Source organism: Pteropus vampyrus, unplaced genomic scaffold (genome assembly GCF_000151845.1).
Source record: "Pteropus vampyrus isolate Shadow unplaced genomic scaffold, Pvam_2.0 Scaffold72, whole genome shotgun sequence".
Classification (NCBI taxonomy): Eukaryota; Metazoa; Chordata; class Mammalia; order Chiroptera; family Pteropodidae; genus Pteropus; species Pteropus vampyrus.
In genome coordinates this window covers 3,894,257-3,914,273 of record NW_011888853.1, presented here as the reverse complement: position 1 = coordinate 3,914,273, position 20,017 = coordinate 3,894,257, and the positions used below count along the sequence as shown (strand labels likewise).

General features: G+C 61.1%; 3 protein-coding genes across 3 annotated transcripts in view; 1 reads left to right on the top strand and 2 right to left on the bottom strand.

Moving 5' to 3' along the window:
* Window positions 1-169: 169 nt before the first annotated feature.
* On the top strand, window positions 170-8,942 carry TK1 (thymidine kinase 1). The gene is made up of 7 exons (XM_011362013.2): window positions 170-330; window positions 442-473; window positions 1,403-1,513; window positions 3,340-3,433; window positions 7,512-7,601; window positions 7,863-7,982; window positions 8,071-8,942. Exons 1-7 carry the CDS (start codon window positions 265-267, stop codon window positions 8,287-8,289), a joined length of 732 nt encoding a protein of 243 aa, XP_011360315.1. The 5' UTR covers window positions 170-264; the 3' UTR covers window positions 8,290-8,942.
* A 973-nt stretch (window positions 8,943-9,915) lies between these two features.
* On the bottom strand, window positions 9,916-13,578 carry SYNGR2 (synaptogyrin 2). Its single transcript, XM_011362012.2, has 4 exons — window positions 13,428-13,578; window positions 11,483-11,720; window positions 11,023-11,162; window positions 9,916-10,924 (listed from the first exon to the last, which is right to left on the bottom strand). The coding sequence occupies exons 1-4, from the start codon at window positions 13,524-13,526 to the stop codon at window positions 10,727-10,729; spliced, it is 675 nt and encodes a 224-aa protein (XP_011360314.1). The 5' UTR covers window positions 13,527-13,578; the 3' UTR covers window positions 9,916-10,726.
* A 2,257-nt stretch (window positions 13,579-15,835) lies between these two features.
* CUNH17orf99 (chromosome unknown C17orf99 homolog) overlaps window positions 15,836-20,017 on the bottom strand; it is a 6,281-nt gene continuing 2,099 nt past the window's right edge. The window contains 4 exon segments of the mRNA XM_023531632.1: window positions 15,836-16,123; window positions 16,125-16,215; window positions 17,494-17,551; window positions 17,554-17,793. Of these exon segments, the coding sequence (XP_023387400.1) occupies window positions 15,836-16,123; window positions 16,125-16,215; window positions 17,494-17,551; window positions 17,554-17,793 (677 nt within the window).

Sequence of the window (20,017 nt, the reverse complement as noted above, 5' to 3'; positions counted from 1 at the left end):
CCCGGAAGCCCCGCCCACCGCCGGCGGCTCTGGCGCCTTGAGCCGAGTGCGCGCGCCAGGGGGCGGGGCGAGAGCGAGATCTCCCGCCAGCTGCACGGCTGCGCGGTGATTGACGGAGGGACGGTGGCGCCGGCGGCGCCGGCGGCGCCGGCTCCCGATTGGCCAGCGCGCGGAGGGTAAAAGTGGGCGCGCGGGAACCGGCGCGAGCTTTCGGAGCTGCGGGTGCGAGCGAGGTTTCTGTCCGGAGAGGTTCCTGGAGGTGCCATGAGCTGCGTCAACCTGCCCACGGTGCTGCCTGGCTCCCCCAGCAAGACCCGGGGGCAGATCCAGGTGCGGGCGCCGGGGCCGGGTCCCTGCATGCGGGATCCGGGTCGGGGTCGTGGCTCGTGCCCCAGCGTTCGTGCGGAGCGGGCCCCGAAGTGACCTCTTCTTCTTTCCTAGGTGATCCTCGGACCCATGTTCTCAGGAAAAAGGTAATGGCCTCGCCGGGCGGGGAGGATGATCTGGGACCACTTTCTCCACCACTCCCACCGCGACCTTGCCCTCCTCTCCTGCCGCCCCTCTCAGAGCCCCCCTTCAGGACAGCCCCCACTGCCAGACCTTGCGTTCCCGCCCTGCATGCCACCCCTCCCTGCAGTCCGGTCCTGGAGGAGGCACTCTTCCCCCGCCTGCCCAGGTCTAACGCTGCTCCTGTTAGTGTCACTCAAGGAACGCTCCGTCCCGAGCTGGTCACAGCTGCTTACAGTTTAGCCCCTCGCTCGGTAGGTGGCGTCCCAGTCTTTTAAAAATTGTGTCCCCTGTGGGCCAGGCCCTTTGCTTCTCGCTGTGTCTATGCGCCTCCTTCCTGTGCGACTTTCCTTAGTCGGCCGGGAAAATTTCATTCCACACGGAAGAGTCAGGCCAGGCGTCTTTACTCCCCTATGTCATAGAACCACTCTCCACGAGGTGGCGCCAGTGAGCCCCTCCGTAACTCCCTTGGCCTACAAGGGTGAGGCCCAGGGTGGGGCTCTTAGACCTAGAGACAAAGTGCTTTAGCTGCTCAAAAAGGTTTTGTGACGTCACTTCAGTCTGTGAAGAAAAGAACTCTGGGAGATTACTTTGGAGCCCTCTCCTTTGCTTGAGGACTTTGCCTCTGCCCAGCCCCCCATGTCCCGGAGAAACCCCTCCAGTCCTTCCCCAAACCACCTGAGCGCCTTCTCTGCCACCAGGCCCCCAGTGACACAGGGCTCTTGTTTAAGCCCCTCTCAGATCTCGACTGACTTCAGGGTGGCCCCCTCGTCCTCACTGGCCTTTTCCATACCCTGCTCTTCCGTCTGTCCGTCCGCTGGTGGGGTCTCCGCGTGCCCTGGCTCCGGCCGATGGGTGCGCCCACCCCCTCTCACCGGCTGCTCTGCCCTTGCAGCACGGAGCTCATGAGACGGCTCCGACGTTTCCAGATCGCCCAGTACAGGTGCTTGATGATCAAACACGCCAAAGACACGCGGTACAGCGACAGCTTCTGCACGCATGACCGGTCAGTCCCTGCCCCTCCTGTCCTGTCACCTCTTCCGAGGAGCCCACCCGGAACATGCCGTCAGAGCCCTTTCGTGGGGTGGGGCAATCAGGCGGCTGCCCGGTACTGAACTTTCGGCTCAGCAGACCTTACGAGCTGCGTGGCACGCTTGCCTAGCACGTGGCCTTCTGCTGGACTCCAGCCCGGTGGATCTTCGCCGGCGCGATTTTGCCCCCCACAGTCCATTTGGCAACGTCTGGAGTTTGTGGTTTTCCCACCTGGAGGCGGGGGTGCATGCTTCTGGCATCCGGCAGATGGGGGCCAGGGATGCTGCTGAGCAGCCCCGCTCCGGCGTTTACGGCTATGCAGAGGTTGCGAACTGGCTCTCTTAGTCCTCCGGGCTTGTCCACCTGCGCCGCCCGCAGCGAAGCTGTGCCATGTCGCATGCAGGGCTCACGGCTTCGGGGTGGGGGTGTGGGGTTCCTGAAGCTGGGCGGGTGGTGGGGTGGATGATGCCGGGGTCTTGCGGCCAGGTGTCGGGAATTAGAGTCACGTTCCAGGCTGTGCTGTCTGATGCAGGTCTACTTACGCCTCCCAGTGTGCTTCCTCACCGCTGACACGTGGTGTCCACTGCACAGGACGGGGACACCCTGGGAGGACAGTGAGGGCAGAGGAGGCAACACTGTGCAGGGATTAGAAGTTCCGTGTCTGGAGTTGGTCAGAGCAGGGTTAAACCCGGGTTCTGGCCAGGTGCTACAAATCCCGTCTAACACGAGCTGTGGGGAGCTGTGGGGCCAGTGACCGTGACCGAGTACTCAGCAGGAGCAATAAACTCCCGAGACGCTGCCCTTGCTGAAGCTGTAACCGGCTTGCTTCCTGCCCGCCCTCTGCTTTTCTCTGTTTTGGGAGGGGAGAGGGAGTTTAGAATGCATGAAATAGTAGGGCGATGGCAAGATAATAACTCAGCTGTACTTGTAAAGTATTTAATTTTTTATAAATACAGTTGCAAACTGCTGAGCGTTCAGGAAACTACCAACTCCTCGAAGGCCAGCTCAGAGGAGCAAGCAAAAATAGAAACAGAAGAAAACATTGTAAAAAAAACATAGAAACTGTTTAAAAAGACAGAGGACAAAGCAGCCTTCCTCTTCCAAAAGGCCTTGGCCCGCGGCGGGCAGGACAGAGTCCAGCATGTCATTTAATGCACTGAGACGTTCCCACACATGGCCTTTCGCTTTCAAACTGCTGGGTAGGACACGAGATAGCAGTGTGACAGCAGACTTGGAATCCGGCTGTGCCAGCAAATAACTCTGTGATCTTGGAGAAATCTTTAATCGGCCGGGGGTGCTGAGTGGAGGAAGTTCTTCTGGTCACTGCATGGCTGTTGTGGTTCCAAGCTTAGCTCTGCCCAGGACCATGTTGGCACTTTGCCTTCGTGGGCCCCTCCCTCCACGAAAAGAAAAACATTGTATTTTATGATTACATCGATATGAAGACAGATACGATGCAGGCTGTATTATACTTATTCTCCTGATTTTTAATTGAAATTAGAATATTTTGTCGGCTCCTAAAAGGACCGTAAGCCCTGGCTGCTGTGCCTGATGAGGTCACCCTGTCCATCCCGGCCCACCGTTGAACAGAAGCAGAGGAGAACTTTACAGTGGCCCCACTGACATCTGGTCCAGAGGGCCGGTGTCCCCCTCAAAGGCCTTCCCAGGGTGCCAGCTCCTCAAAGCCCTGAGCACTCAGGGCAACCTGCGTCGCCGGTAGGGGGGTGCTCAGGAGAGCTGCTCGGGCCCCTGCGTCCTGGTGGCTGCTGTCCCTTGCTCACCTGCTGGCTTTCCCTGCAGGTATACCATGGAGGCGCTGCCGGCCTGCCTGCTCCGCGACGTGGCCCAGGAGGCCCTGGGCGTGACTGTCATAGGCATCGACGAAGGGCAGTTTGTGAGTTGGTTTGTCCTGGCGTTGTTCTTCCCATGAGCTCCCCTGACTGTCCCCCTAGCTCGTCTTTATTCTGTTCTCTGGGTCAAGCTGGGTAGCAAATGGTAGGGGGGCCGTCATTTTTCCTTTGCTTTGGGAAAGCCTCGGCACTCCTGGCCGCACCGGAGGGCCACTGTCGTGCTGCTGGTCCCGCCCGCCCGCCCAGGTCAGCGGTCCCTTCTGTCTCGGAACAGCGTGTCCCGAGAGGTTTCATTTAAGTTTATCCCGTGTGTGTTCGGTGTGGCTTCCAGATGCGAGCGCTCGTGCCTTCCTTTCTGGCAGGGAGAAGGAAGCCCTTGTCACCCCACCTCTCTCGCGAGGGGTCCCGATGCGTGCTTGGTTTCGATGACTGGTGTCCGTTTCTGGGGTTTCCAGCTAGTTCTCTCTGCATCTCCTCTGATCCGATCCGCGTCACCCGGTTTGCACTCGACGGTTCACCGCCCTCCCGTTGTCATTCCGAAATCTCGTTTCACAGTCTTTCCAGCTCGCTGTTTCCAGCTCTGCAGACCAGGCGGGCCGTTTCTGTGGCCTCCGTTTCTCTCCTGTGCTTCGGAACTTTTTGTTTCTGCCAAGTGCATCTGAATGAATGAAACAGCCCCCGCCCCGCCCCGCCCCGCGCCGTGGAGGTGGGTCCGCGAAGCTGCCATAGACCCCTGGTCCCAGCAGCTGAACGGGACAGGCGCTTATTCCAAGGCGGCGGGGGGAGGCCTGCCGACGAGGTCCCCGTCCGCACACGTGGCTTCTGAGGCAGTCCTGCGTGGCCGCATCCAGTGGCGGAAATGGGAAACCGGGGCGGGTCCCCTCGTGTGGGGATTTTGTGAGCCGGGCTAGAAGTGTATTGGCTGCAGTTAGTCTAGCTCTGCCCTGGAGGAAGAGGAAATTGGAAGTTAGAGAATTTTTTTTGTTTATTCGGTTAGCGGTCTCTGCCCACCCCGCCTCCTAGGTTCCCAGGGCAGAACCGGGTGCTGGGTTCGTAACGTCCTACAGGGTGTTCTGTCACAGCCACATGCTGTGTTCTCACGTGGCGAGGCTGGCGGGTCTCCCACCCCCCAGGGGCGGACCCTTTGGGGTCCCAGACATGCCTTCCTGGAGTCGGAACGCCTGTGCTTCGTGACTGTGGGCGAGGCGCTCATGTTGCTTTGCGGATGTCATTGGCATCTGGGGAGACGGCCCCTGAAGACCCCAGATGCAAGCCAAGGGTGCTGGCGTGTGAGCCTCGCAGCTGTCACCCCCGCCTGTGGCTTAAGGGCTAGGCGGTAGTGGAAGTCGTGATTTAAAAACCTTTTTATGTCTTATCTGTTTTACTACACAAATAGTAACATGTGTGACCTAGAGTTAAGACTACACACGAAAGTCCGTAGGTGACCACTGTCCATGTCCTCTAGCTCGAGACCACCAAGAACGGCCCCAGAGCCGACCAGGTCCGGTCTGAACACACCGTGGGACCCAGGGGTGTCCCGTAAGGGGCTGGAGAGGACTTAGTGTTAGGATTGGGGCCTGTGTGGGGTCATCCTTGGGGGGGCTTTAAGGGGCCGGTTTACCTCGATTCAGTGCCCTCGGGAAGGGAAGTGGTCTTTGGCCTTTTCGCTAGGGAGAGTGGGTCAGGAGGACACTAGCCCCGCACTTCTGGTGGCCGGGGGAGGGGGGGTCGGTCCTTCGTTCACGGTCTCTCTCTGCTCAGACGTGTGACCGGGGAGCGGTCTTGTTTTTGTCTTGACCACTCACAGTCACAGAGCGGCCTTGTGTGTTCAGCGGGACAGCACCGAGGCCGGGCCGTGGGTGCCCGGCCAGGTCCTTCCTGTCACCGGAGCGACTTTTCCCTGCCCAGAACAACAGACAACACGTAACGCGATCGGTGTCCTTCTAGTCTTTACAGACTCGTGTTTGGCTATAGATTGGGCTTGTGTCACACGATGTGGCCATTTGTCCACATCAGCAAATGCCCGCCCTTATGCATGTGCCACCTCCTCCTTCAGCTGACCCCGTGCAGCATTCGAAGGCAGTGACGGACATCTCGGGCTGCCGCCCGGTGTGCTGGGACTCCTACTAAGTGGGGTGCTGGTCAGCTGGCCAGTCTCATTCTCTCGGTATTTTCCGAGCTGGTGCCACATGGTGGCGATGTCCTAGGTGTTAGGGGTACAGCCAGAGCCTCCGCCCTTGCGCTTACGCTCCCGTTAGCAGGGAGAAGCGTGTCATAGGTGACGGCTGGAGGAGGAAGGCTGCGTGGAGGGGGACAGACCCACAGTGGGGGTGACGCTTTCCGGGGCTGCCTGAGGAGAGCGGGCGGCAGGGGTGAAGCCCGAGGCTGGCCTGTGCCGGCCGGGCGTCTCAGGACAATAAAGGCGGCCAGTCGGCTTTGGCCGAGGAGTTAACCCCAGGAGAGCCAGGAAGCCGCTGGAGGGAGGCGCCATCTGAGCTGGGCGAAGGCACGGAGGGTGGCCGGCGGGGGGCGGAGGAAGGCGGTGGGACAGCTTGGCCTCTGCGGAAACCCCCGGGAGAGTCGGGTGGCGGGGCGGGCGGCAGGGTCAGGGGGCGGGGGGCAGGGGCACACACATCCTGCGCTCACTGCGTTTCTGGTTCGTCGCTACTCTGGCTGACATCTTTTCCCGTGTTTGTTAGCCGCTCGCATCCATTTCTCCTTTCGTAAGTCGCTCTTTTTACTGCTTGCACCCACCTTCTCCTTGGTTTGTCCTTTATCTGACCGACGGGGCCACTTGGCCACGTGCTGCAAATATCTGTCCCCTGTTCTTTTGCCTTTGAGTTTTGTCTGGCGTTTCATCGAGTCTGTTACCACTCGTGCTCGAGTGATTTTCTCTGTCGCGTCCTTCCTTCCGGTCCTTGGTGGACTCGTGCCTTCTGCACCGGCATGTGTGCCCAGAAGCGGAGCCCGCGTCCTTCGCTGCACGTCCTGAGCCAGCCAGCTCTTGGCAAGGTGATGACGGAGGCGGAGGCCTACCTGGAGGCCTCTAACCTCTCCTCATCTACCAAGAAAGCCCGGAATCCACTAGGGACTTCAAAGTTCCATTTGAAATGTCAGCCGTTTTAAGGTGGGCAGGTGCAGGCCAAGGCCGTGACTGAGGACCAGGTACAGGCCTCTGTCCTTGGCTTGTAGATGCCGACGGCTCTGTGTCTTCACATCTTCCCTGTGTGTGTCTCTGTCTAAATGTCGCATCTTATAAGGACCCCAGTCACTGGATTGGGACCCACCTCACGGGCCTCGCTTCAGCTGAATGACCTCTGCAAAGACCCTATCTCCATATGTCACATTCTGAGATATTGGGGGCTAGGGTTTCAACATGAATTTGGGGGGTGGGAGGGGACACAGTTCAACCTGTAACACAGCCTGAAAAACTAACGTGGTTACCAGTGGACGTTTGGGAATGCTACAGGGACCTGGGTGGCTCTGTCCTTATCCCTGATGGCGGCTTGGAGAAAGGCCCTTTGCCCAAAGTCACTTCAGTCAACCCAGAGACCAACATCTAGAGAGAGAAACGCCACTGATGGAAGCAACATGACTGACCAATAAACATGCACCAAATGGTTCATTTGAGTAGTACCCTTGCCCTGGGCCACGTAAAATGAAGGTCGGTTTACCGAGTAGTGACCGCAGTGGGCCGTGTCTGGAAGGGCGTGCCGTCATCCTGGCAGCGCACTTTATGCTAAACAGTAAGACGGCGAACGCTCAGAGAGCCCCCCCCGCCTATCAGCCGAGTGGCGTGTGTAATAAACTCAGTGCCTTTAATCCTCAAGCAACACCGAGGCCTTTCTGGCCACTTAGGCTCAAGAACAGGAAGTCATTGCCAGGGCCACACAGCTGATGGGTTCCAACCCCAGGCAGCCCTCTGGCCTGAGCGCCCATGACTGCGGTGGGGGGTGAGTGCAGAAACACTGGTCTCCAGCTGGGGGGCTGGCGGGGAGGGTTAGGGTCCCTGTTTGTGCTCTAGGCCGATCCGGGTGGCTGGAGTTCCCTGCCCGGCAGCATCTCGGTGGCTCCTGGGAGCTGCTGCTCAGGGCGGACGCTCTTTCCGCTCACCTTTCCCAGTTCCCTGACATTGTGGAGTTCAGCGAGGCCATGGCCAACGCCGGGAAGACTGTGATTGTGGCTGCACTGGATGGAACCTTCCAGAGGAAGGTGAGGCGTCTGGCCCAGGTCTTGGGATGGGATCGGGAGGGAGGAAGGGCCTGGGCAGGCACGGGGCCGTGCTGGAGCCTCTTCTCCATCCCAGTGCCGTGTCCCCGGATGACCTGGCTTCCCGGTTTGCCCAGGAGTGAGTCTATCCCAGACTGGGTGCCCCCGGCAGCACAGGGTGTGACTGGCCGGGGGGACAGCAAGTGTTCCACAGACCTGCCTGGCCAGCTGAGTGCGCACCTGCTGTATTTCCCGGGACTGCAGGCTTTCGGGACCATCCTGAACCTGGTGCCCCTGGCCGAGAGCGTGGTGAAGCTGACGGCCGTGTGCATGGAGTGCTTCCGCGAAGCCGCCTACACCAAGAGGCTGGGCATGGAGAAGGAGGTAGCTGCCACCCAACTTCTCCCAGGGTGGGGGCGGCCTGGAGGTGCTGTGCCCGCTCAGCCCAGGCCCTTCGTGTCCCCCGGGCTAGGTTGAGGTGATCGGAGGAGCTGACAAATACCATGCTGTGTGCCGCCTCTGCTACTTCCGAAAGGCCTCGGGTCAGCCCGACGGGCTGGACAGCAACGAGGACAAGGAGAACTGGCTGGTGCCGGGGAAGCTGGGGGAGGCCGCGGAGGCCAGGGCGGCCACGGGGGCCCGGAAGCCCCTCGCTGAGCATCAGATCCTGCAGCACAGCCCCCCCAACTGAGGCCCGGTGATGCCTGCCCCCTGCACGCCCGGCGGCCTGTCAGAGGAGGAAGTCCCAGGTGGGTGAGGCTTCCTGGGCACCTGGAACTTTCTGCCATCACGGGGCCCTGCCCTGCTGGCGGTATGCGGCCCATTTCTCCCTCTGCCTGCCCACCGCCTCTCAGTTCCCTTCCCAGCTGCCGATCCGCGCAGGACCACCCCGGGCTGGAGCCGGCCACTGCCCGCACCGCTCCTTCTCCTTTGAGCTGTGGGGCAGGCCGCACGCTGCTGTGACATCAGCCCGGCCGGCTTCTTCCCCCTCTGTGGCTTTCACTGTTGAGTTTCGGTTCTCACTGGGAAGTTCAGGCGGCAGCACCTCTGGCTCAGCGCGGAGCCTCATTCCACACAAAGGATTCTGTCCCTTGGCCTGGGACAGGCTCCCAGCCGGAGGGTGGCTAGACTTGTGCCCTTTCGCTTCCCTGTGGGCTGAAAGCTCTTCCTGCTCTGGTGATGACTTTCTTGAGGCTCACAGCTTCATTCATGTGGGTGACACCTGCTGGGGCTCAGACCCCAGGGGTTTGCTAGTCTTTTATGGGGAACTGGGGGCAGGGTTCCTGATTCTTGTGGTAGAGAGTGAAATTAATACGTGACATTAAAATGCACTAGTTGGCAGGAGCGTATTTCTCTCTAAGCGCCTGGAATCCCCGGGCCACACCGCAGGCACCGACGTGACTCGGTGGGGACGTCTTCCTGGATCCTTGTTTACACCACTGCTCTCTCAGCACCAGGCTTTTTGACTGAGAAAAGATTGTGAGACGCACGTTAGCTCTTCAGTCTGGGCGGACATCAGGACGAAACGGGCGTCCTGAAGAGCCTGGGCCCCGAACTGGAAAGACGAGGAGGTCGTGGTCAGTGCTGCCAGCTGGGGCTGTGAGGTCAGGTTTTGTTTGTGAAACGGACACTTGACAGTTCAGGAGCCAAGAAAACTAGCTCAGCTCTGCCTCAGGCAGCTCACGTGGAGGCAAGAACCCCCGGGGTGGGGGTGGGCCTGGGCTGAGGGTGTACCCCGTGCACACAGGTCCCGGGTGTGGCACAGCGCTGAGGTTGTCATTCACAGAATGCTATTCGTTTTCACTCAGGATTTTGAAACAATTAGGGCCCATGTTTGATAGCGCCCTGTTGTTGCTCAAAAGGGGAAGCTGGGGCCTGCTTCGGGGGCCCCGGCCTCCTGAGGGGACACGCTCGCTCCCTTGGGGGCCGGGTGGCCCAGCCTGCTCCTGGCCCTGTCCCAGGACAAGTTCCAGAGGTGCTGAGCCCCGTCTACAGGAAGTAGAGGGCCCCGGCCCCTCCCGGGGGGGGCCTTTGAGGGGGGTGGGAAGGGTAACAGGAAGGGGCATTCAGAGGTCGGCTCCCAGGTGCCCCCACCAAAACCGGAGCAGGCACAGAAAACCCAGCTTGTTTATGAGCTGAGCTCGGCTGCTATTTTAAGATGCTGATGGAAGGCACCGTAGGAGCGGGCCCCTGGGCGGGGAGGCAGCCCGCTACCACACTTCGAAATGCGGTTCCCTAATGCCACTCTGAGGGCGTCCCCCAGAGTAGTGTCCCCTCCTCCTATACCAGGCTGAGGCCCAACCAATGACAGCGGAGATTCACGAGTGAGAAAAATTTATTCCATCTCCAAACCAGTCTAACAGAATCCAGGGGTGCTGTGTGTCTCCCCCAAAGCTTTTTCATACATTCAGAACAGCCTGGGGCTGTGGGTGCACCCCACACCTCCTAACAGTGGCAGAATATTTATTTACATAAAGCTGGGTGTCATCAGGCCGAGACCCTCCCTGCAGCCAGGGGCGGGAGCGCTGAGCATGAAGTGCTGCCCAGTGTCCCCTGCGGCGGGCACCAGCCCTGTCCCATGGCTATGAGGATGGTGGCCCAGAGGCACTGGCACAGGGTAGTGGCCCCAGATCCCAAAGCTAGCAGACACCAGCGTGAGCGTGAGCTGCTGCTCTGGGGGGGTTGGGGGGGAGGGCGGGGGGTCGGAAACAAACCTGAGTGAGGAGGAGGGGAGCCCCAGCCTTGTGTTGGCAGCAGGGCTGGTGGGAGGCCCCCAGCTCATCTTTGGCAGAGAACCCCAAGTCACTGCAGCCCTACGGCCTGGACTGAGCCTGGCTCCTTCGGGCTGGGGAGAAGCTAAGGCACTTGTCAGAACAGCACAGTCAGGCACTTCGAGCCACTCTGGGCAGGGCTGGGGATCATTACAAGCAACGACAAACGTTTGGCTAAAAACCCTCTCCTAAAACGTGCCCCAAGGAGGGTGGGCGGGTTGGGGCGCGGGGAGCAGGAGAGCTCCGGGCTGTGCATGAGCTCCGGGAGGCAAGCCTCAGGGGAGGAGTCCAGGACCCCAGGACCGAGGGCTGTCCCCCAGGCACCCTCCCTGCGCCCCTCACCATCCCCACGGCAGCTTAGTACACGGGGGGCGGCTGGTAGCCCTCGGCGGGATCGGCGTTCTGGGTGAAAGGCGGCTGTTGGTAGGTATCCACAGGCGGGCCGGGGTAGGACGTGTAGGCTGTGCTGGGGTCCGGGGTGGGGTCTGCGTAGTTCTGGATGAAGTCATCCACCCCAGCCTTGTAGCGCTTGTAGGCCAGTGAGGCCAGCACGCCCTGCGGGGAGCCCCGAGGCTGGGTTCCTTCACCACCCTTCACCAGAGCCCCCCCACCTTCCCCAAAGACACCAGCCCCTGGCCACTGGGCCCACCTACCCAGGAGAAGATGGAAAAGAAGCTGAAGGTGATGGCCGCGCGGGCCGAGTCGGCTCCCACCAGCACGTCCTGAGGGTTGGTGGCCACCCACTGGTTGGTGAGGAAGCAGAAACCCACGAACCACAGGAAGGTCCAGAGAGCTGGGGAGAGGACCGGGAGCGCAGGGTTGGCTCCCCAGAGGAGGAGGGCGGGACCTCCCAGAAGCCTCCGGGAGAGTAAAGGGCACTGATGAGAAGCCTGGGTGGGGGCTGGATGCCACCAAGGGAGGCCTGGCTCCAAAGCCCTGCACTTGTCACTCGACACCAGTGGGTTTCACGCCGTCAGAACCCAGGCGGGGCTGCGACCCTGCACGGCCCCCGGCCGCTCCCCAGGGTGCCAAGGCCCCCAGATCACAGAACCCTAGAGCTTCTGGGAAGACCCCCTGCTCCTGAGCTCGAAGGAAGCTGCCACCGGCAGATACCTGAGAAGAGCAGGTCTCCGATGACCAGGTACTTGCGGTCAGTGGCATTGCTGATCTGGGGGAAGTAGACGTCGACCACGAAGAAGGCGGCGCAGGCCATGAAGGCCAGCACCCCGATGGCGCTGCCGAAGCGGCAGGCGTCCTCGTTGCGGTTGAACACGCAGTACCTCTGCCCGGAGTTGTGCGTGTTGCTGTAGCCCTCGCCGAAGATGCAGGAGAACACTATCAAGGCGAAGACCTGGCGGCAGACGGGCAGGGGCTGAGCGCGGCCAAACCCCATGGCAGCCCACGAGGCGGGGGGCCCTGGCCCCTCCCACTGCCCCCGTGCCCCTGGCGGAGGCCGGCATCGAAGGCCCTTCCGAGCCGGGGGCGTGAGCTGGCCTCTGCATCCTCACTTCCCCCTCCTCCAGGCCGGCCTCCGTCACGAGGGGCTGTGGCGGGGGATTCCTGAACTGAGGCTGCGGAGAAACACTGGGGAATCTCCTGGGCGGGGACTGCCCTGCCCCAGCTGCCTGCCTGGAGGGGTGACGTTCGTGATGCGGTCAAAGGCAACCTGCCCGTCCCCACTGTCAGTGAGCTTCAAACACAACGCACAGAAACTCGGGCTTGGAGTCTCACTCTGATCACCTTTTGCTGGGTCACCTCGATAGCACACAACCCCTGTCTGACACCCCAGGGATGGGAGACCCCACCACCACCTCAGTGGAAAGATCCCCATCTCTCCAACCCCTCCGACTCTTCTTAAGGTCGGCCTCCCCAGTTTGGCTAGTTTTTTTCCTACAAGGACTTCTGGCCCCTCCCCTCTGAGGAAACCCCAGTCTACTCCCCCCACCCCCACCCTCCCCCCTGCCCGCCCACACAGGATGCTCCAGGCTAGTCTGACCAGCAAGCAGGCGCGTGGGCACAGCTCCTCCCCGCCTTGTCCTGGTCCCGGGGAGGGGGTGGAGGGAGGTGTACCAGCCAGAACTCCAGGAGGGATGCCGAGCCATTGGGAAGAGCCTCCTGTCACCTGGTCTCCCCCTACAAACTTGAAGGCCACCACCCATCCATGCCCCAAGTCAGCAGGTATAGGCCTTTCTGGACACCTGGCTTCATCTGGGACAGGCCCAGGCCTCTCCCCTGCCGGTCCAGCCTGCCTGCACCGGCCCTCTCAACAGGCTCTGGAGCTGGCAGCCACAAGCCCCACCCCCCCGGAGATGAAGCCGGAACTCGGGGATGCCGGGAGCAGTGTGCCAGGCCCGACTCCTGGCACTGCCATCCCGACGCACGGGACATCTGCTACTGGGGTGGGACCCACATCAGGCAGGGAGGGGATGGGTGCCACCAGGGTACCTCAGAAGGCTCCAGTCCCAGGCAGGTGTGGTATGGGCACTGCAGGCCTGGCCTGCAGCCTCCCCACCTTGTCCAGCTCTGGATGCCAGCTGTCCAAGAACACGGGGCGCCCCCCGACCTTTCCACCCCAATAATCCAGTGCTGGAGGGATCACCCGGCTCATGGGGAGAGGTGCATCCCAGGGTCACCCAGTCTCTGGAGGGGAAGCAGAGCCGCGGGCTGCTCCGGGTGAAAAGAAGACCCCGTTTCAGGGCGCCAGGCCGCCGCTCCCCCCGCACCCCACATGGCTTCGGAAAGCCCCCACCCAGTGAATTCCCCACGCTGGCGTCGCGGCGTGCCGGCCACCTGTCCGGGAGCTTCCGCAAGCTACCCCCACTACCAGCAGGGAGACCGCCCCCCGCCCGGGCCGGGAGGCGGGGGTGGGGGCGCCGGAGCCCGGGGTGGGGCGGGGGCCGGCGGGGCCCGACCCCGCGTGCCGGCCCTACGCGCGCCGCCCCACTCCCCGGCCCTCGGCCGCCGCCACCTGTCGCGCTGGCTGGATGGACCGCGGCGGCCCCCGCGGGGCCCGGGGCGGAGTCGGGGCCCCGCGGCCCCGGCGCCCCCGTCGACTCACCAAGCACACGGCGCGCGCCAGCACCTGCGGCTGCGCCAGGAAGCGCCGCAGGTCGAAGGAGCCGCCCGCCTTGGCCGCGCCGTAGGCCCCGCTCTCCATGTCGCCGTCGCCGTCGCCGCCGCCGCCGCCGCCGCCGCCGCGGACCGCCTAGGAGCCAGCCGGGCGGCCCGCCCCTGGCCCCGCCCCCGGGGCGTGGCCAGCGCGGCTCTAGGGACCGAGAGCAAAGTGCGGGCGCGAGGCGGGACGCCCCGACGGCGGCGCCTGCGTTTCCCGCCGCGGACACCGGTCCAGCCGGCGAGCGCTCGCTGTCCAGCCCCCTCTCGGCGGGAGTCTCGTCGGTCGCTGTGCTGGCGCGGCGCAACCCCGAAGGGGCCAGGGGGTCCTCGCGGAGAGAGAGACGCAGCGGCCCCACGCGCCCTTTTCCCTCGCACTCCCGCCTCCTCCTCCAGGAAGCCCTTCCAAGACGCCCCGTTCGGGACCCAGCCTCAGATGCAGCCCACTCCGCCTCCCCATTCCACTCGAAACCCCAGGCCGCAGCCTGGACACCCTCCCTGCCTGGCCTGTCGCTCTTTCCTCCTCCCCCGAGCTAAGCCTGGGGTGGGGTTGAGACCGCCGCCCCATCCCGAGTTCTTCCCGAGCTGGGTCGGGTCCCAAGGCCGTGAGGGGCTGTGTGACTTCAGACTTCCAGGCTCCACAATGGTGCGCAGACTGAGACGAAGTTCCGGGGTGACAGGGCACAGTTTAATCCAGTTCTTTCCTCCAACAGGTTCCGAGCGCCTGAACAGGGAAGGCTCTGTGGAGACGTGGGGGCGCCTTCTCCGGGACCATCGGCTGAGGGGGGAATTCCAGACACCCTTTTCTGGGGAAGTAAGGTTAATGAGGGGGTGCTGGCCAGCTGGGGTGGAGTCCTTCCGGTGAGCCGGATCATCGCGGGCCGACGGCTGGAGCCAGAAAACGGGGACACCAGGGGATGGGGTACCACTCCGGGGAAGCGGGGAGCAGATGGGGGGTTCCTGGGTAGGGGTGCAGCCGGTCTCTTCACAGTCTACCCTTCAGCTTCTTCCCAGACCCACATGGATGGTGACAAGCCACTGAGGGGTGAGGACAGGGCCTGGACAGAGGCCCCTCCGACCTCTAGACACCCCCACCCGCCGCCCCGTGCATCACGAAATTGCAGAACCCGGGGGGCTCAGGCTGGCGGCTTCGTTCCTCTTTCCAGTGGTGGGTCCTTCTGTGGCAGGCAAGGACCGGGGCTCCCGTAGGGGGGTGAGGGGGTCTCTGCTGAGCTTGTATCTTGTCACAACCTTCATGACGAAGGAGGTGAGACTCCAGGTTAGGCAAGCACGCTTCCCAAGGCTTCCAGGACTTTTATGGTGCCAAGGTCATCCATGCCCCGGGCCAGAGGAGGGGTGTGGGGCTTAGTCACCCCACTAAATGAAGAGGGGCACTGAATCACCGAGTAGGCAAGCGCTGGCCCCTGGTCACATTGCAAGTGGGAACCAGGTCATGCACCCCATTTTATAGAAGGGAAAACAGGCTCAGAGAGGTGACATGGCTCGTCCATGAGTCTGACCCTCGGGAAGGACAGAGACTTTAGGGGAAGGGCCCCCGAGGTGAGATGTGGAGAGTGCCAAGGGCACATTCCCCACCGATGCCCACTGAAGAGGCTGCACCAGGAGATGGCAGAGTCTTAGGAACCGAGGGAGGGAGTCTGTGGGGCCCAGGTGACTGCACCACCTCCGCGGGCCGGGCAGGTGGAGCACAGAGGCCTGCGCTGCCTGCCTGCGGTCGGACAACACAAAGGCTCTGGTCACTTTACAAGTCAGTGAAGTGGTGGCCTCGGGGAGGAGACCCCGGGAGATCTGGCCCCTGCTTCCTGCCGCCAGCTGGGAAACACCAGCCTATGTGGTTCCTATGGAGGGCAGAAGCCCCTGATTCGCGCTGGTCCCCAGAGGCATCGTCCCCCACCCCAGTATCCCTCCTTAGTCCCATAAGGAACGCAGGAGCATGCCCCACCCAGCTGACTGCTGCGGGCTGGACGGCTGCAGCAACGAACAGGGGCCCATAAAGCCATGACTCAGCAAGCCCTCAGCAGGCACTTGGCACACAGTAGGCCCTTCAACTTCTGCAAGTCGCGTGTAACTGCCCTGCTGGCAGCCCTGCCCTACAAACCCACGGCCCACTGCTTGCAGCCAGGGCCTCCGTTGGTCCACACTGGCCCCCCACAGAACTCGCTCCTCCCCCGCCTCCAGCACCGGTTTCCCACCTGGTCTGTGCCGTCTGGCCCGGTGGCCCAAAGGTGACAGCTGTGATGGCGGTAAAGGCTGTGGGCCAGCATGGAGGCGGAGGGATGAGGGCATGTCTGGCCTTCACTTCCCTGAGGTAAGGCCCGGGTGGGCATGGCCGCTTCAGGATGCCCTTCCCTGTTCTTGGCAGTGGCCAGGTGGGGCTCTTCTACCTCCCGCCCACCTGCCCTGGAGTGCCGGCTGCCCCTCCGGAAACCAAGGGCCCCTCTCACCTGGGGGCACGAGCGTGAAGGGGCTGCTCTGGACACTGACGCCATTGTCAGCCCGGCACTGGAACCAGTCCGACGTCTGGGTCAGGGGGAAGGAGAAGCTGGCAGGCTGCCCGTGGTGTGGTCTCTGCTGCACGTGGACGTGCCCGTCCTTCCTGACCAGGCTGTAGGTGATGGGAGGGGCTGCCCACAGGTGCCTGGGAGGACATCTCAACTGTGGGGCCTGACCCTCTGTCCAGCAGGGTGAAGTCAGCTTGCAAGCGGTGACATGGGCTCTGGCAGGGTGGGACGGGGTAGCACAGGCATGGCCGGGAGCTAACACCCTCTCCCCGGCAAGTCCCCTTGTTACAGACCAATAAACCCGGAGACCCAGCCGTGATTGCCATCTCTTCCAGGCAGCCTTCCGGATTGCCTACTCCCTCTGCCCCATTTCTTGGCTTCTACCCTACTTGCAGTGTGTACCACACAACTTCTCGTTGGATTTTTCTCACATGTACTACATGGGGGGTTGCCAGACTTAGTGAATAAAAATATCGGATGCCCAGGTAAATTTGAATTTCATGTAAACAATGAATAATATTTCAGCATGAGTATTTCCTATGCAAAATTTATCTGGCAATCCTGTTTACATTCTTTCAGTCTGGACTCTCTTCCTGGAATACATGCTCCTTCAGGACGAGAACGATCCCTTCGAAGATTCTAGATTTAGAACCCCTCAGGGCCTTCAGGCTAATGCTCTAGGCAGCCTTACCGCTGAGTTACAGCCACCACCCCTGGTCCAAGACTTTACCCCGTAAGAGTTCACGCTGAAGCTGTTCCACCCTCCTGGGGTCATACCATTATCTCTGTTTTGTAGATGAAGCAACCCAGGGGCAGAGAGGTTGAGTGACTTGCCCAAGAACCCACAGCCTATAAGTGTCAACATTTGAACCCTGACCCGTAATGCTCTAGACTCTGGGCTCTGCTCTTCCAGGCTGTCTCTTCCCAGGTGCGGGTCCAGGGGGTCCCAATCCCACCAGTGCCCTCCCTCCCTCCCTCCTGCCCACACCCCCATGCCTCCTACCAGGAGGGACACCTGAGTTAAGAGCAGGACAGAAATGAGAAGGACACAGGTTTTGGAAATCGACGGAGTGGAGCTTGAAACCGCTCTTTGTCATTTGCAAGCTGGGTGGCCAGGGGCCTGTTTTTAAGTTCCTAACACTTTAGCTTCCTCCTCTGTAGGCTGGGCCCACGCCCCCATCCTCAGCTGCTGTGAAGATTAAACGAGATCAAACTATTTTGTCAGCTGGAGGTAAGAAAGGTTAAAAGAAAAGAGCCTCAGGCTCTTTTTCACCTGTCCCTTCAGCCCCAGGGGGCCAGCTAGGTGCTGCAGCAGCCTGTAACCAGGCCCTCAGGGACCGAGAGTGGACCCTGGAGGCAGGTCACTTGTCCTCGCCCAACCCTCCTACCTTCTCCCCTCTAGCCCAGCCCCCATAATTCCTGCTCCAAGGAGCTTCGTTTACTTTCTAGACCCTGCACCCCACACGGTCCCCCCCACCACACCCCATGCACTCACTGGTCCACAGCTCCCAGTGCCTCTACAGCTTGGCGCTGGCCGTGTGCGTGCCCCAGTGGTGGCCGCCGGGCAGGAGTGGGTGAGCAGGTCTGGCCTGGACTTGAGCGTGACGTGGATGCTGAAGAAGGCTAGGTCTTGGGTCTTCACCACCTTCTTGGCAACCTCGATGTCCCTGCTCCCCCAGAGGGAGCAGGCGATGGGCGGGGGCACCTCAGGCCGGTGACAAGTTAGGAGAACGAGGTGGCCTCTTGGGAAGCCCTCCAGGACTTTGTAGGCGATGCCGATCTCAGGGGTGACTCAGGGGGGCGAGACAGCCAGTGGAGGAAGAAGGAAACCAACCTTTATCAAGCACCGTGAGAAAACGCTGACTTGGCGGTTCCTCAAAAGGTCAAACAACGAGTTACCATGTGACCCCACAACCCCACTCTTAGACAGGCACCAGAAGTATTAAAAAGAGGGACTCCTACAGATGCGCAAGCACACACAGCCGCACCAGTCACAACGGCCAAAAAGCGGGAATGGCTCCCGCGTCCACCAAGACGAACGGATAAATAAAACATGGCCCAGCCCCAGGACGGAACAGTATTTCGCCATAAAAAAGAGTGCGGGTTACCGACAAGTGCTACGACACAGACGAAGCTTGGGAAACATGCAACCCACAGAAAAGAGAGCAGATTGGGGGTCAGTAGGGGCTGGCGTGTGGGGGGGACTGCTTAATGGGAGACAGGATTTCCTTTTGGGGTGATGAAAATGTTCTTGAACTAGATAGACGCGTTGGTCGCATTACATTGTGAATGCGCCAAATGCCACTGAATTATCACTTTAAAATGGTCCCTTTTGTCATGTGACGATCACCCCCCAATTTAAAAAAAGGAAGGAAAGAAAGAAAGAAGAAACTGCCGGAAAGAAGTCCGCCTCCTGGGTTTAGACTCTTTCCGCCCTCAGGATTTACTGTAAACATAAAATGAAGTTAGGACCTGAGTAGGCAGCGTGGAGAAGCTGGGGACACAGCGGTGTCATTCCGGCTTGTCGCTGTGCCCCTGGCCCGTGGCGGGAGACCAGAAATTCACTGTTGGTCGCTGGCACGACTCGCTTCAATGACCAGGCAGTTACTGTCCGGGGACACGCTAAAGTGTGGCCTACGTGCTCGTTCCAGGGGTCTCTCTGTATGAAAGCGGCACTTTGCACCGAGCGGTTCAAGTGTCCTTGAGGAGGCACCGGGCTGAGGGTTTCTGCACAGGGCTGGGGACACGTGAGGTACCAGTGGACCAGGCATCCGACGGGCTGGCGCTGTGTGCAGGCCTGAGCCTGGGCAGTGGCCTGGAAGATCGCGAATGGCTGTCCACTAACGTGTCCGAGGTCTCCTCAGGTCAGACTCACCATGGAACCCGGGATACAGGGCCGGTGGCCGGGACCCAGCACCCAGGGGTGTCAGTATCTGGTTTAAAGGGACAGTCCAAAGGCAGAGGGCATGGCCTAGACCCACCTGAGGCCTACGGGAGGGAACCCAGGCTTGGGGGAGCCAGGCTGAACCAGAGAGAAAGAGGCCATTTCGGGGAGCGGGACCTCAGAAGAACGGGGAGGCCCTTGGAGGAGATCATATGCTCACAGCACCCAGAAGTCTGTCCTCCCCAGAGCCAGGATCAAAACCCACTCCCCAGCCGCCCTCAACAGGGGCCCAACCATCTACACCCCATCTCTGCTTGCAAGCGACTTTCTGTTCTGCAGGCAGAAGGAGTTGGTCTTGACACGGGAGAGATCTCTGAGGTCTTCCCGTCCTCCACCGGGAGGGTTAGGGAGAGACGGGCGCCTCATTAAAGGTGCATTCGCAAGGCTAGTGTGTGGGGGCAGGGCTTGCTCAGCTGCGCTGGGGTGGAGTGGGGTGGGGTGTGGCTGAGACACCTAAATGTCGCAGACCTCATGCACTGTCTGTGGCCTGCTGGGCATGGTTGGCTCTGCAAACCACACTTCTGTCAGAAAACTGCTCGCCGAGCAGAGAACCGGAACACACTAGCGTCCCGTCTTCATAGCCGTTTTAGACCAGCGGTTCTTGACCAGAGGCGACTTTGCCTCCAGGAGACCTTTGTGTCTGGAGACGTTTTTGGCCGTCACAGGTCAGGGGTGCTCCTATCTAGTGGGGGAGAGGCCAGGATGTCGCTACGATTCTTACAGTGATCGGGACGGCCCCACCACAGAACCGTCCAGCAGCGTCACGCCTGAGAGCCTGCGGCCCAGACGACCTGCACCTGCCTCGCGGAAGCAGGATGTCCTCCTCCGCCCGGGGCTGCACGGTCACCCGCAAATATTTTCTCATCTGTGCTTATTTCTAAGCTTCATGAGAACCGCCATTTTTTTAATACTTTTTTTTTTCCCCCCCAAACGAGTTTTCATGCAGAATACCTTGACTGAGGCTGCTCTCCGGGGCGCATTCTGCAAACCGCCTCCCATAATCTCACCTGGGCAGCCCCGGAAGGGCAGACTCACTCCCCAAAGCCACTCTCGGGGCCAGAATCCTCTACA